The sequence below is a fragment of the Ostrea edulis genome, chromosome 4 (genome assembly GCF_947568905.1).
Source record: "Ostrea edulis chromosome 4, xbOstEdul1.1, whole genome shotgun sequence".
Lineage (NCBI taxonomy): Eukaryota > Metazoa > Mollusca > Bivalvia > Ostreida > Ostreidae > Ostrea > Ostrea edulis.
The window spans coordinates 75,246,217-75,258,624 of record NC_079167.1 but is presented as its reverse complement, the minus strand read 5'-3'; the positions used below and the strand labels follow the sequence as shown (position 1 = coordinate 75,258,624).

Below are 12,408 nucleotides of genomic sequence, written 5' to 3'. Positions count from 1 at the left end.
TGAGGAGTTTTGCCGACAAACTGTTTCAGTAATCTATTTAATTTTGGCCAAACTTTCGAGTTCAAAAGGGCACAACTCCCAGAAAATTATTGAATCAAAATTTCCTGCGAATATGCATATCTACACAACAAGTCCTTACTAACTACAGTTTTATGAAATTCTGCTTAGCAGTTTCAGAAGAGTTGCACTGACTAGAACAGGACTGATGGAGGCTAATCGTTTAAGTTCAAAAGGGGCATAACTCCTAAGAAAATAATTGAATAAGAATTTCCTGCAAATATACACATCTGTTTATGAAGAGTTGTGCTAAGAAGAACTGGAGTGACTGGTCAATAACTGCAACTTGTGTTGGGTAAAAGGTAGTTGTAGATACCGGGGTGTTACCTACAATAGTAATGGTGGGGTGTGGGGGGGGGGGGGGGGGGTGTGGTGTGTTATGTGGTCCAGACTGTGTGGAACATTGGGGGTTAAACCGAACACCCAGTCTAGGTCTTCGATGGCAATGACCCAAAAACTCAAGGATTTTTTCTTTTGAAATGTAAAAACTTGGCTCAGTCTACTGCATCACAAATGGTGACACATGTCTTGTAGGGTTAAGGGGATGAAAAAGGGAAGATGTCGAAGTGATCAATCCCATAAAGAATACAAAATTTAGAGTAGGGCAGCACGGACCCACTACAGGTGGGATCAGGTGCCTAAGAGGAGTAAGCATCCCCTGTCTATGGGTCACATCCGCCGTGAGCCCTATATCTTGTTTAGGTAAACGGAGTTATTCGTAATCAAAATCAGTTTGTAAAGGAAGACCTAACAATTGGTTTGAAACACGTCGGACATTATTCGATCTAATGACAGGTTGTATTTTCTTTAGATAACGTATTTGTTGCTGCTGGTCAGTTGACTAAATTGATGCGGTAAGGAAAGACAACACTGTGGTGTGGGAGAGTTTCAGTAATATGATTTTATTGATGACTGACATCAGATCTAGTTATAACACAACATCTCAGCAGCTTGTAAAGAACAACAATGCACGTCACTGTGGCCGGATAGAGAGACTTAACAATGACTGAACCACTCCATCAGAAAATCTTAGAACCAACAGATGGTCGAGAGGAAATACAAGAAGGAAAAAGTTCTTGTCATAAAGCTGTTTAATTTACATTAATTTTACAATCAACTTTATAATGTGAGGGGAGAAAAAAAAAAAAGATCAAAAAATGAAAAACATTGGTACATGACTGTTGTAGAACATTGAAGAATACTTGTATATATTCTAATAGTGATGTGTTGTATATATGTGGATTTAGAACGAGATTCTCTTCTTGGTTTAGCGAATATAATGAAAGATAACTAGCTGTTACACACACTGAGACATCAAGTATCTACATAAACGTTGTGTGAAATTGAACAGACCTTTTCTCTCTTTCTCTCACAATATATACATCTCTTAGATGATCTCAGAATGAGGCCTTGAATGTCATGATCTTGAATTTTTTGCAGAATTTTAAAAAAATTCTGTAACCTCAGAAAGGTTCTGAAAGTGGTGTTTGTAAATTTCTTGCAGATCATAGCCGTAATTTTGATAAAAACACATTTGACAATTTGATATGTCTGTAAACCCCTGTTATGTATTTTGTTAAATTTTTGTAGTTTTCAATGAATTTAATTATTTAGAAGTGCAAGCCATCCAAGGTCTCGACGTGCTCTATTTTGATATGATGTGTAATGTTACTGCATTGTCATGAACACTAACACATGATGCAAACCCCAAATAAACAAACAAAAACTATGCTGAATTCTCTACTAAAATTAAGCTTACAGTTTTTCAAAAGAACTCGAAAACGAGAAAAAGAAATCTTGCTCACAGTGATGCAATGACTTCTGGGAGATTTTCATTTATCAACACACAATAGGGGCAATAGATTTCAGTGTATATTACATATTAGCGTGGGGGAAATTTATTAGTGTAGAAATAATTTGATTCGTACCAAAAATACCATGTCCCTGAAATTTAAAGGAAAAATATCTGTCAAAAGAGAATTCATCACAGCTCAACTTTTAACATTAAAATGTCAACATTATGAATATGAGATGCTGAATGACTTATGTATACGCGAAGATGGATGAAATGATCCTTGGTCTAATTATAATGCCATGTGTAAAAAATGAAAATTCATTAAGTATATATCTATACAATACTATACATATTCAATACTATCTTTAGGTGGGAATTCTTCACCAATCTTATATAATACATGTATATATATATAGTTAGCAGTCCAACATTAAGTTTTCTCTACTTTGAAGCTCCTTATTTTTGTAGACAATACAAAGGAAACGATACAAAATTTCCTTTCATCTTGCTGTAGTTATAGACAAAACATCTGAAGATTTGTTGAGAGATAATTCTTTTGAATAGCACATAGAAGCACAACAAAACTACCATTTTACAAACACCAGAACAACCACTGAATTCCGTTATTATGCCTATACACACAGAGAGATGCTTATTCTTTAGGCCTATACACACAGAGATAGGGACGTCCTGTTTATAAAAAGTGAATTTTGTTTATCCAAAACATGAAAACAAATACGTCCAAAATCATCTTTCAGTAAGAAGCAACTTGCTTGTTTCTACATGCAGGTGTTTACTCTTTGTACTTAAGGAACAATGTCATTGTTTAAATGCACAACGATCACTTGTGCTTGCATGAATATCTGACATAGCACTACGTTACAGAAGAAAAATAACAATACAATCATTGTACATCTGAATTCCATATCTTAGTTGCTTGTACACAGTCATGGATTTCCACATATGCGAAATATTCTTTAATTCCACAACGCATCTGCAAACGTTAGGAATCCTCAGCGACATTGAGCAGATATATAAAATTTGTAAGCCATGACAATTTGCAACATAAAATATCACACACATACGGCAATATGAACTGAAATGTTGTCTGTGCTGTGTATTTTAACACTACTCTTTTTAACTTCACGAAGGATTCAAGGTCTCCGTCCTAAAATGATGTGTCAACACAATGCATATATCTCCGACAAGATACTATGGAAGCAGTCTCTAGAACAATAACACGTATGCACAAGCACCATGGCTAATAATGAAAAAAATCACAGTTTGGACTCGTCTTCTCTATTGTAGAGAAACAGACCAGAAATCAGTTTATTTCTTTGGCAACACAGATGTCAACATTGTTTTCCTCAACCTTTCTGTACGGGCCACTTGCACACCAAGGACATCACAGAAAGTCTGGATAAATCTAACTAAATGTTATTGCACATGTAAACAAAGAGCTGACAAGTATCCCCTGTATCTGGCTACCTTTCAAACTGTTCTGGTTTTTCCTTCACAGAACCACCGACTCACTTGAAATTGTTCACAACGCTATGATTAAGTTGTCTCTACGTTGCATAGTGATCAAATGATCCCAGGTACTCGAAGGCAGCTCTATAACAAAACTGATATTGGTCCTGTAAAAAAAAAAATTGGAGTGAACTTTGAGATATGGTATCTGTACCTACATATAGAATAAACTGCATTGTATTTTCCCCGTGGAAAACTTTAAACCTTATCGTGGCCCCATCCTGGTCCCAGGCACCATGATCTTAACTATACATTGTGTTGAGAAGATTTTAGATATTTCCCCATTATATTTATAATATTCCTATGTAAAACTGTAATGCCCCCAGGAGTCCTGTTGTGAATAAACTTACACTTCATAAAGATGTTTATATATTGTTTGGACAAACTAATTTTTTGAAACCTCAGAAGTAATGCTGTATTTACATGAAGACCTTGGCAAATTGATTTCAGAAAATTTTTTTTTTTTTAATTTCATACCCCAAATTATGGACCCTGAAATAAGGATGTGAAAAAATTCCAATCAACACTACATAAAAATTATACCCCATGTGGTTATGTGTGAAGATTTTTATAATTTTTTTAAATATCTATTTCACATGCTTATACATGATAAAACTTTTCCTGGGTTGAACAGTGCTTGTTCTTATACATAAACACCATGATAGTGACTCTCTATCCCAATAGATTTTGAATGACATTTATTATAATTGTACCTCTGTCTGCACCATGGCTGGTCGTTGCGTTCTCAGCATCTTAACTGTTTGAAACATGTCAACAACTCCTTCATATCGCATTCTCTCCAGCACTATACTCAGTGTGATAAACACTCCAGTCCTGCCCACTCCCGCACTGCAAACAAAAACACAATGTCAGGTAAACAAATACACACTGTCAGGTAAACACAAACACAATATCAGGTAAACACAAACACAATGTCAGGCAAACACAATGTCAGGTAAACACAATGTCAGGTAAACACAAACACAATATCAGGTAAACACACTGTCAGGTAAACAAATACACACTGTCAGGTAAACACAAATACAATGTCAGGTAAACACAAACACAATGTCAGGTAAACATATACACACTGACAGGTAAACACAATGACAGGGGACTTGTACAGTTGTAACAGCTGTACATACACATATTTCACAAAAATGCTATAATTTTGTGAATCCATAGTTTACAGCTATTATATTGTGAAACCATATTGTTGTGAATTCATCTTAATGATATTAGCGGGCTGATGGATTGAATGATTTACCTGCAGTGAACGGTGATTGGTCCTTCTTGGCCAAACTGTTCCTTTGTTTTGTGGACTTGACCAATGAAGTCAATGAAGCCATCCCCAGACTTTGGAACGCCCTGTTCTGGCCAATCAGTGAACTGGAACTGACGAATAGTCCTGGACTGTCCATCCTTAATAATTGTATAAATACCCAGATAATAATCATGTCATTTTAATAAAACTCTTAGTACACTGAGGAGTCAACATTTTTATTTTGTTACCTGATTTTTTAGTTGAACAAGAAAATTTCTCTACAAATTGAATATCAATTAAACAGGAACCATCTTTATCAACATTTTTGTAGCTTTTTTTCCCCTTTGAAAATTTGACCACTACAGCTTACCCTTGCATCTGTGACTTTGAATTCCCTTAGAATGTACTGAGGCATGTTGTATTCCGCCATGGGATCTACAACAAAATACTGGTACCGGGCCGACCTCTCACTGGGCCAGTACTGGTGGCACTTTTCCTGAAAAATAACAAACATGGTAAAAGTACTCCCTTTTTTACCAAACATCCACGAAAAATGTTCTGGAAATTTGCAGAAAGGTAAAGAAGTGGCAGACACTTACTCTGCCCATTTCTCTGAGTTTTGTGAGCATGACAATAATGGTAGAGTTGTGTTCCCACAGCATTCTCCAGAAGTCCTCGCTAGTCTCTGCTAAACACCCTTGTGTGGCTACATAGGCCTGGCGGTATTTATAGCCCTAAACAAACGAGAAACGTACTGTGATGATTGCGTGATATTTATACCCCAAGGATGATAGGATAAACATTCGCCAATAACCGGGGGATATTTATACCCCAAGGATGATAAAATAAACATTCTATGACAATGGGGTGATATTTATATCCCAAGGATGATAAAATAAACATTCTACGATAATGGGGTGATATTTATACCCAAAGGATGATAAAATAAACATTCTACGATAATGGGGTGATATTTATACCCAAAGGATGATAAAATAAACATTCTACGACAATGGGGTGATATTTATACCCAAAGGATGATAAAATAAACATTCTACGATAATGGGGTGATATTTATACCCCAAGGATGATAGGATAAACATTCTATGATAATGGGGTGATATTTATACCCCAAGGATGATAAAATAAACATTATACGATAATAGGGTGATATTTATACCCCAAGGATATTCATTCTATGATAATTTATACCCCTATGACGATAAGGAAACATACTACGATGATCAAAACACATGGGCCACACGTGTGTTTTGTAATTAGTAAATAAATCTATAAGGTAAAGTAAAATGTGTTGAAAATGAAAACTTACATCTATGAAACTTGCATTGATGTAGTCTGAGCCGTCCACCCCTCGGATAGGTTGTAATGCTACTCTCGAGGATTCAACTGTAAGCAGGAAATATTGCAAGATGTTTGTCCATTCATTATATTGTATATTTCCCGTTAAGATAAAATGAACATCGTACAAATAAAACTACATTTCTAGGGGTACTTACATGGTAAAATGTTAACAAGTCTGTTTTTGAATTTGTTCACAGGAAGATTTGCACTAACAAATCGATTGGGACTGGCCTTCATATTTGCTAATCTCTGCAAAAAGTCAGAAACAAAAATTCAAAACATACAATCAAATACACATTAATTGGTCACTGTTTTTTTCATTAAACTGGTGTGTTTTTTTCATTAAACTGGTGTGTTTTTTCCATTAAACTGGTGTGTTTATGGAGATGGACCTTAAATTCTAATTCCATGCCGGTGACAGTTTCTCCGGGCTCAGGCTGCATCAGCTTCTGGATGTGAACTGACAGATTGCGAGCAGGAACCTCCGTATTTCCGCACGTTACCGCCTCCAAGAGAGCATCATGAATGAAAATGTATTGGTCCTCGGTCTGTACCATGTAGTTACGCTGGGCTCGTAAGCAGGTCACATGACCATAAATGTCCACGGTCTTCTCATGTTTTATGCGTTCCAACATGGCATCAATGACAATAAAAGCACCTGTTCGTCCTACCCCGGCACTATTCATATAAAAAAAATCAAGTTATGTGTTAGCATACTAAACGATATTGTTCAGATAAAAGATCAAGTTGTAGGATAATAGCGTAACAAACGATATTCTGTCCAGGTAAAAAATCAAGTTGTGTGTTAGCGTAACAAACGATATTCTGTCCAGGTAAAAAATCAAGTTGTAGGTTAGCGTAACAAGTGATAATTATTCAGTTCTACACAGTGGTACAATACTGATTTTCCTACACACCTGCAGTGAACAATCAATGGGCCTGCATCAGGTGGGTTACTGGCTTTAACTCTCCTCATGAACATTAGAAGAGGGGTGGGGTGATCTGGAACCCCGTGGTCAGGCCAGGCAGTGAACTGGAACTGTCTCACTTCACGCTTCTCTGGATAACCGTACTGAAGTAAACATACAAGTATGTAACCTGTGCAACTGTTTCTGTTCTGTTTAGTAATGTTCTCATAATTACCCGTAAACTAATGTTACTCATAATTACCTGTAAATTACTGTTACCCATAATTAGCTGTAAACTATTGTTACTCGTAATTACCTGTAAACTATTGTTACCCATAATTAGCTTAAACTAGTGTTACTCATAATTACCTGTAAATTACTGTTATTACTCATAATTACCTGTAATCTACTGTTACTCGTAATTACCCATAAACTACTGTTACCTGTAAACTAGTGTTACTCATAATTACCTGTAATCTACTGTTACTCGTAATTACCTGTAAACTACTGTTACCTGTAAACTAGTGTTACTCATAATTACCCGTAAACTAGTGTTACTCATAATTACCCGTAAACTATTGTTACTCATAATTACCCATAAAAAAGGAAATGACTTTTTTGTTTACTTTTATAATGTTATTTGTAATTAAATGACTCTTCTTTTAACCCTTAAGGCAAGACATTGATTGATTCAAATTATGTAAGTTTTACTGAGATGAGAATTGAGGCATATGATCTCACAGTTTCGTATTTGCATACCCTGGATATATGGAAGGTCCTGATGGTGTACGTAGAAAGCTCTGTGACATCCACCAGAAGAACCTGCATTATACCGTACGTCTCTGCTCCTCTGTGTGGCCAATACTGGTCACACTTAATCTAAACATAGAAAACACCCGGATCAGTCAATACTGGTCCCACTTAATCTAAACACAGAAAACACTCAGATCAGTCAATACTGGTCACACTTGATCTAAACACAGAAAACACCCAGATCAGTCAATACTGGTCACACTTAATCTAAACACAGAAAACACCCAGATCAGTCAATACTGGTCACACTTAATCTAAACACAGAAAACACCCAGATCAGACAATATTGGTCACACTAAATATAAGTACAGAAAACAACCGGATCAGCCGGGAGTCATTGGAAGTTCTCATTTAGTTAAGACTGCATGGACTTGTAGACATGTAATGTGAATTCTTTTACAAATGAACCATACCTTTATCTGTAATTTTTATATTCAACCTACAAGATGATTTCTTACCCTTGACCTTTCCTCTAGACGAGTCATCATGACAACAGTTCCCGTCCTCTGTTCCCAGACCATCCTCCAAAAGTCCCCAAATGTCTCCGGCAGTGGACCCTAAAATATTACATAAAATATTACATGAATCCTTTACCATGTCTAGTTAATTCTCTGTTAATGTGAATTTTTCTCCCCTAGGTGAATGATTTATACTCAACCTTTGTAAACAGTACATACACGTAGATCAATCGAAACAGTACCTACACGTAGATCAATCGAAACAGTACCTACACGTAGATCAACCGAAACAGTACCTACACGTAGATCAACCGAAAGAGAAGTGAGCTCAACCTTTGTAAACAGTACATACACGTAGATCAATCGAAACAGTACATACACTAGATCAATCGAAAGAGAAGTGAGCTCAACCTTTGTAAACAGTACCTACACGTAGATCAATCGAAAGAGAAGTGAGTATCATTAAGAACCTTTCATTCACTATTTTGTTCCTTTGCTAAAACACTTTCATTAGTTCATCATTGTACTTTACCTGAGTAGCAATGTAGGCATTCTGTTTCCTATAACCATCCATGTAATTTGCATTGATGTAATCACTACCAGGAATGCCGTTCTCGGGCTGCAGAATGACCCGGGAATGGTCGTAGGCGATGACATTAGCGTAGCGGTTTTTGGGTTTGTTGATCTCGTAGTTGGACTGATCCCAGGTAAACTGTTGTCCGGGTTCAATGGATTCGTATTCTTGTGAGAACTTGAGGTTGTCATTGGACTTTAGATTGTCTATGTGTTCCTGTAGCATGTGTATAGGAATCGGCGGGTGACTGATCATACCTGTGTATCAAGAGAAGTGAAAGTGTGTCATGATTTGCACTTGGGAGAAAAGGGGGGTGGGGGGTGGATGAGAGATTGTAGGAGCTTTACTATTGCTCAGAAGCACAGATCAAGAAGAATGTGTCAGTACGTATGATTTTTTGTTGATGAAGAAAATGTGACTGCTGTAATTCAGTTTGGTACCTGGCGTCTGGTAATGTTGGCGCCGCAGTTCTACTGGATCGCACGGATGGGAGGGAACATCCACTATCACTTTACCAGGGTAGGGATCCGGATTTTTAGACTTTCTATTGGACTTCCTCCTGAGAACACACAAAAAAAAAATCTACTTACTTTTCAAAGGAACATTCTAAGAATATATTCAAAGATATTAAAATTCCTTAGAAAAAAAGTATAAAACAAATGAGGCCTCCTTTACAGAAATCTTACAAGTCCAGAATACTAATATCCTCTTTTAGAGGTTCAGAAAAACTTATAATTTTTTAAAGCTCTAAAGAAAGCAGATTTTCACAAATACTTCTGACTGTCAGGATGCAAGGAAAATTGTGTTTTACAGAATCTTTTTTAAAAAGTGATGTTAATTATATGTGATCAAAGGTTGAATTTCTGACAGATTTACGGTCATTCTAGATGAGTAACTGGAACTTAAGATTTCCCTTTTGGAGCAGCAAGAATTCTCACAACATGTTACAAAAATCAAAGAGTGAATTTACATGTTTTGACATTAAAATTAATTTTACATATTCTATTATTCTAGGAGCATAGAATTTTCAAATACAACTTTGAATATGAATTGGAATGTTGCTGAAATGAAAGATATTTTTGTTGACAATATCAAGAATGAAAAAATAAATACACCACCACTGACAACAAAGAGTGATCTCCCTCAACTGCATCAAAACGGAAAGAAACAAAATTCTGGAAGCATTGATTTCAAAAGGAATTACAGTGACATTGAAATGATATCAAGCATAGTCTTAGGACTAGAAGGAAATGAACTCAAAACAGACACCAAAATCCTACAAAATGATAGGAAATAAATTCAGACTACCGATCCTTTTCCAAGGAACTTCCCAACACTGTGTATTCTAGGAAATAAAATTTTCTCTTCAGCCACAGAGTTGATGAAGTTGTGTAATGAGAGAGCCTGAGAGAATCATAGTGGTAGAGAAAAAACAAAAGCAGCACAACGTCATCTCTAACAAATTTGTCACAACATCAATGGACCAGTTTGTCCTTGCAAATTCCTTGTGGGATTACTGACCTCCCCAGCCAGATCAAAAAGAACACAAAACACAGTAGGACTAGCCCTGCGCACGCCGATCCCCCCCCTATAATCAGGTAATTGGGATTGGTGGGTGCATCCTGGGGGGACATTGGCTCACTAGTGGGAAGACCTCCATGATGTCCGCCTTGAAATTCATAGGAATATATACTAGACGTGTAGAGATCCTGTTAAAAGCAAAGAAAATGGCAAGTGTAAGTAAGATTCTGGACACTATAAAAAATAAACGTACCTCATGTACCACACCAGCAAAATACAGCTAATGATAATGAAGGCTACACCAGCGCACACTGGAGCTACAATCATTATAATCATGACACTTTTAGAGCTTGCGACATCTTCTTTCACAGGATCGTCCTCGCTTTTCTGATCACCTTTGGAACCAGGATGGGTGCCTATGTCAGACCCTCCTGATACTGTGGGGTTTGTCGGATGCATGCGCAACAAAACAGAATAATCGCTGGACTTGTACAAAGTCTGGAAAATAAATGGTTATGGCTCTCTTTATTTAAAATGAAAGCTTATGGAATTCTGTTAGGGATGGATTTTTCTCATATTAATTGGACACTTTGAGATATCATATTGGACACTTTGAGATATCATATTCTAAATGCAACAACTATATACCATCTGTTGAGATTTTAAAAAAGTGGGTGTTGCTTTGCTTGTTTTTGCGTGAAGGTTTTTCTTTTTAAACCAAAAGATCTTCAAATTTGGATTTATTCTAGCTGCAATAATGTAGCCCTCTCCAATTTTTTTTATTCTGAAAGTTCCAAAAAAAAAAAAACAAAAAAAAAAAATCGGAGAGGGCTACATTATTGCAGCTAGATTTATTTCATTATAGTAGATATAAATCATATATATAACTTTTGTCAGTTACTACTTCTTAAAATAGTTTTAAAATCTTTTCTTTCTTTGATTTTGTTATACTGGAGACAAATTTTGGTACTTTAGATTTTTTAAAATGAATGAATAAACTAATATTTGACAACAGTGTTTGTCAATGAGTCACCAGAAATATAGTCCCCTGTTATTCACCAGAAATACAGTCCCCTATTATTCAAGTTTCCCAGACCCCATCTTAGCATTAAATGATACAACTGCAAATAAGAAAGAATAGTGAGGCTTCACGACCCACACTGTTCATGTCTGAAGAAAATAAACACACATATGGCACATTAATTTGTCTGAACAAAAATCTGTCCTTAACTGGTCTTCATGTGAGCTCTCTGTATGGAAACAGAAAATTTCAAAATGAAAGGTTACAACAGTTAAGTATCCTCTTTTAGGTGAGCTACTGAAAGGAAATGCATTATAACATCCTTAATATTTTGCAGCTAATACTCTCTTATCTTTAAATACAAATGTAACATTGAAATCAATGTGTATTATCAGTAAAAAAGATACCCAAAAAGGAAAAACACCCCCATCCCCAAATTATAAATGAAGAGTAATTTGAAGTCTATGATTATAAACTTCTCTGCAATCAAGGTTTATTTCTATGTAATAACACTTACTACAAGTAAATTTTACTGAAATGTTTGATGACACCATAGACTTGCTATCGTGATAACATACCTTCTCTACAGTGTAAGCCCTCAAGAAGACTCTATATGTGAAGTCGACATCTAGTGGCCTGTTAGTGAAGCCTCCATACTCCACACCATCACCCAGAGTAAACTCATCTGGAAGCTGATCAGCTTTGAACTTCGCTGCGATGTACACATTTCTCGCAGGAAAATTGGATGGCATCGGGTCCGCGTAAAACTAAAAGGTGAAGACAGTAATTCAACACCAGAAAATCATCTAATGATTGCATGCTCTCCAAGGAGCTGTCTTGATTGATTCATTCTCGAGTAAACAGAAAAACTGGCCATGCAAGTAAAATTGACACTTGAAAGTCACTTTGTAAAATACTTCCAGAGGCTAACAATACGAATCAGTCGTCTACTAGGTTGAACATGAAATATTCTTTAAGGTCTTTACTAGTTAAACTTGATCAAGACAACAAATATTTCTTTCTTTTGACAATTTGCTGCACATACACCAGCTGCATACCTGTTCGAACTGAAAAAAATTGTGATGAAAAACCTCGTGGAATCTAA

At 36.2% G+C, this 12,408-nt stretch overlaps 1 protein-coding gene across 26 annotated transcripts in view; it reads right to left on the bottom strand.

Annotated features, from left to right (window-relative positions):
* Positions 1-933: 933 nt before the first annotated feature.
* The window catches only part of LOC125671122 (tyrosine-protein phosphatase Lar-like), an 86,569-nt gene continuing 75,094 nt past the window's right edge, over positions 934-12,408 (bottom strand). For 22 of the 26 annotated variants that reach the window (XM_056163791.1, XM_048906595.2, XM_048906599.2 and 19 more), the window contains 15 exons: positions 11,882-12,070; positions 10,536-10,780; positions 9,202-9,320; positions 8,720-9,018; positions 8,188-8,286; positions 7,676-7,795; positions 6,926-7,080; positions 6,401-6,686; positions 6,164-6,257; positions 5,977-6,053; positions 5,246-5,380; positions 5,017-5,142; positions 4,650-4,804; positions 4,096-4,231; positions 934-3,489 (listed from right to left, as the gene is read on the bottom strand). In XM_056163791.1, the coding sequence (XP_056019766.1) occupies positions 3,421-3,489; positions 4,096-4,231; positions 4,650-4,804; positions 5,017-5,142; positions 5,246-5,380; positions 5,977-6,053; positions 6,164-6,257; positions 6,401-6,686; positions 6,926-7,080; positions 7,676-7,795; positions 8,188-8,286; positions 8,720-9,018; positions 9,202-9,320; positions 10,536-10,780; positions 11,882-12,070 (2,304 nt within the window). In that variant the 3' untranslated portion in view covers positions 934-3,420. Of the gene's footprint in view, positions 3,490-4,095; positions 4,232-4,649; positions 4,805-5,016; positions 5,143-5,245; positions 5,381-5,976; positions 6,054-6,163; positions 6,258-6,400; positions 6,687-6,925; positions 7,081-7,675; positions 7,796-8,187; positions 8,287-8,719; positions 9,019-9,201; positions 9,321-10,282; positions 10,471-10,535; positions 10,781-11,881; positions 12,071-12,408 lie in introns of all 26 variants that reach the window. The other 4 variants (XM_048906600.2, XM_056163799.1, XM_056163803.1 and 1 more) reach the window with 1 other exon arrangement.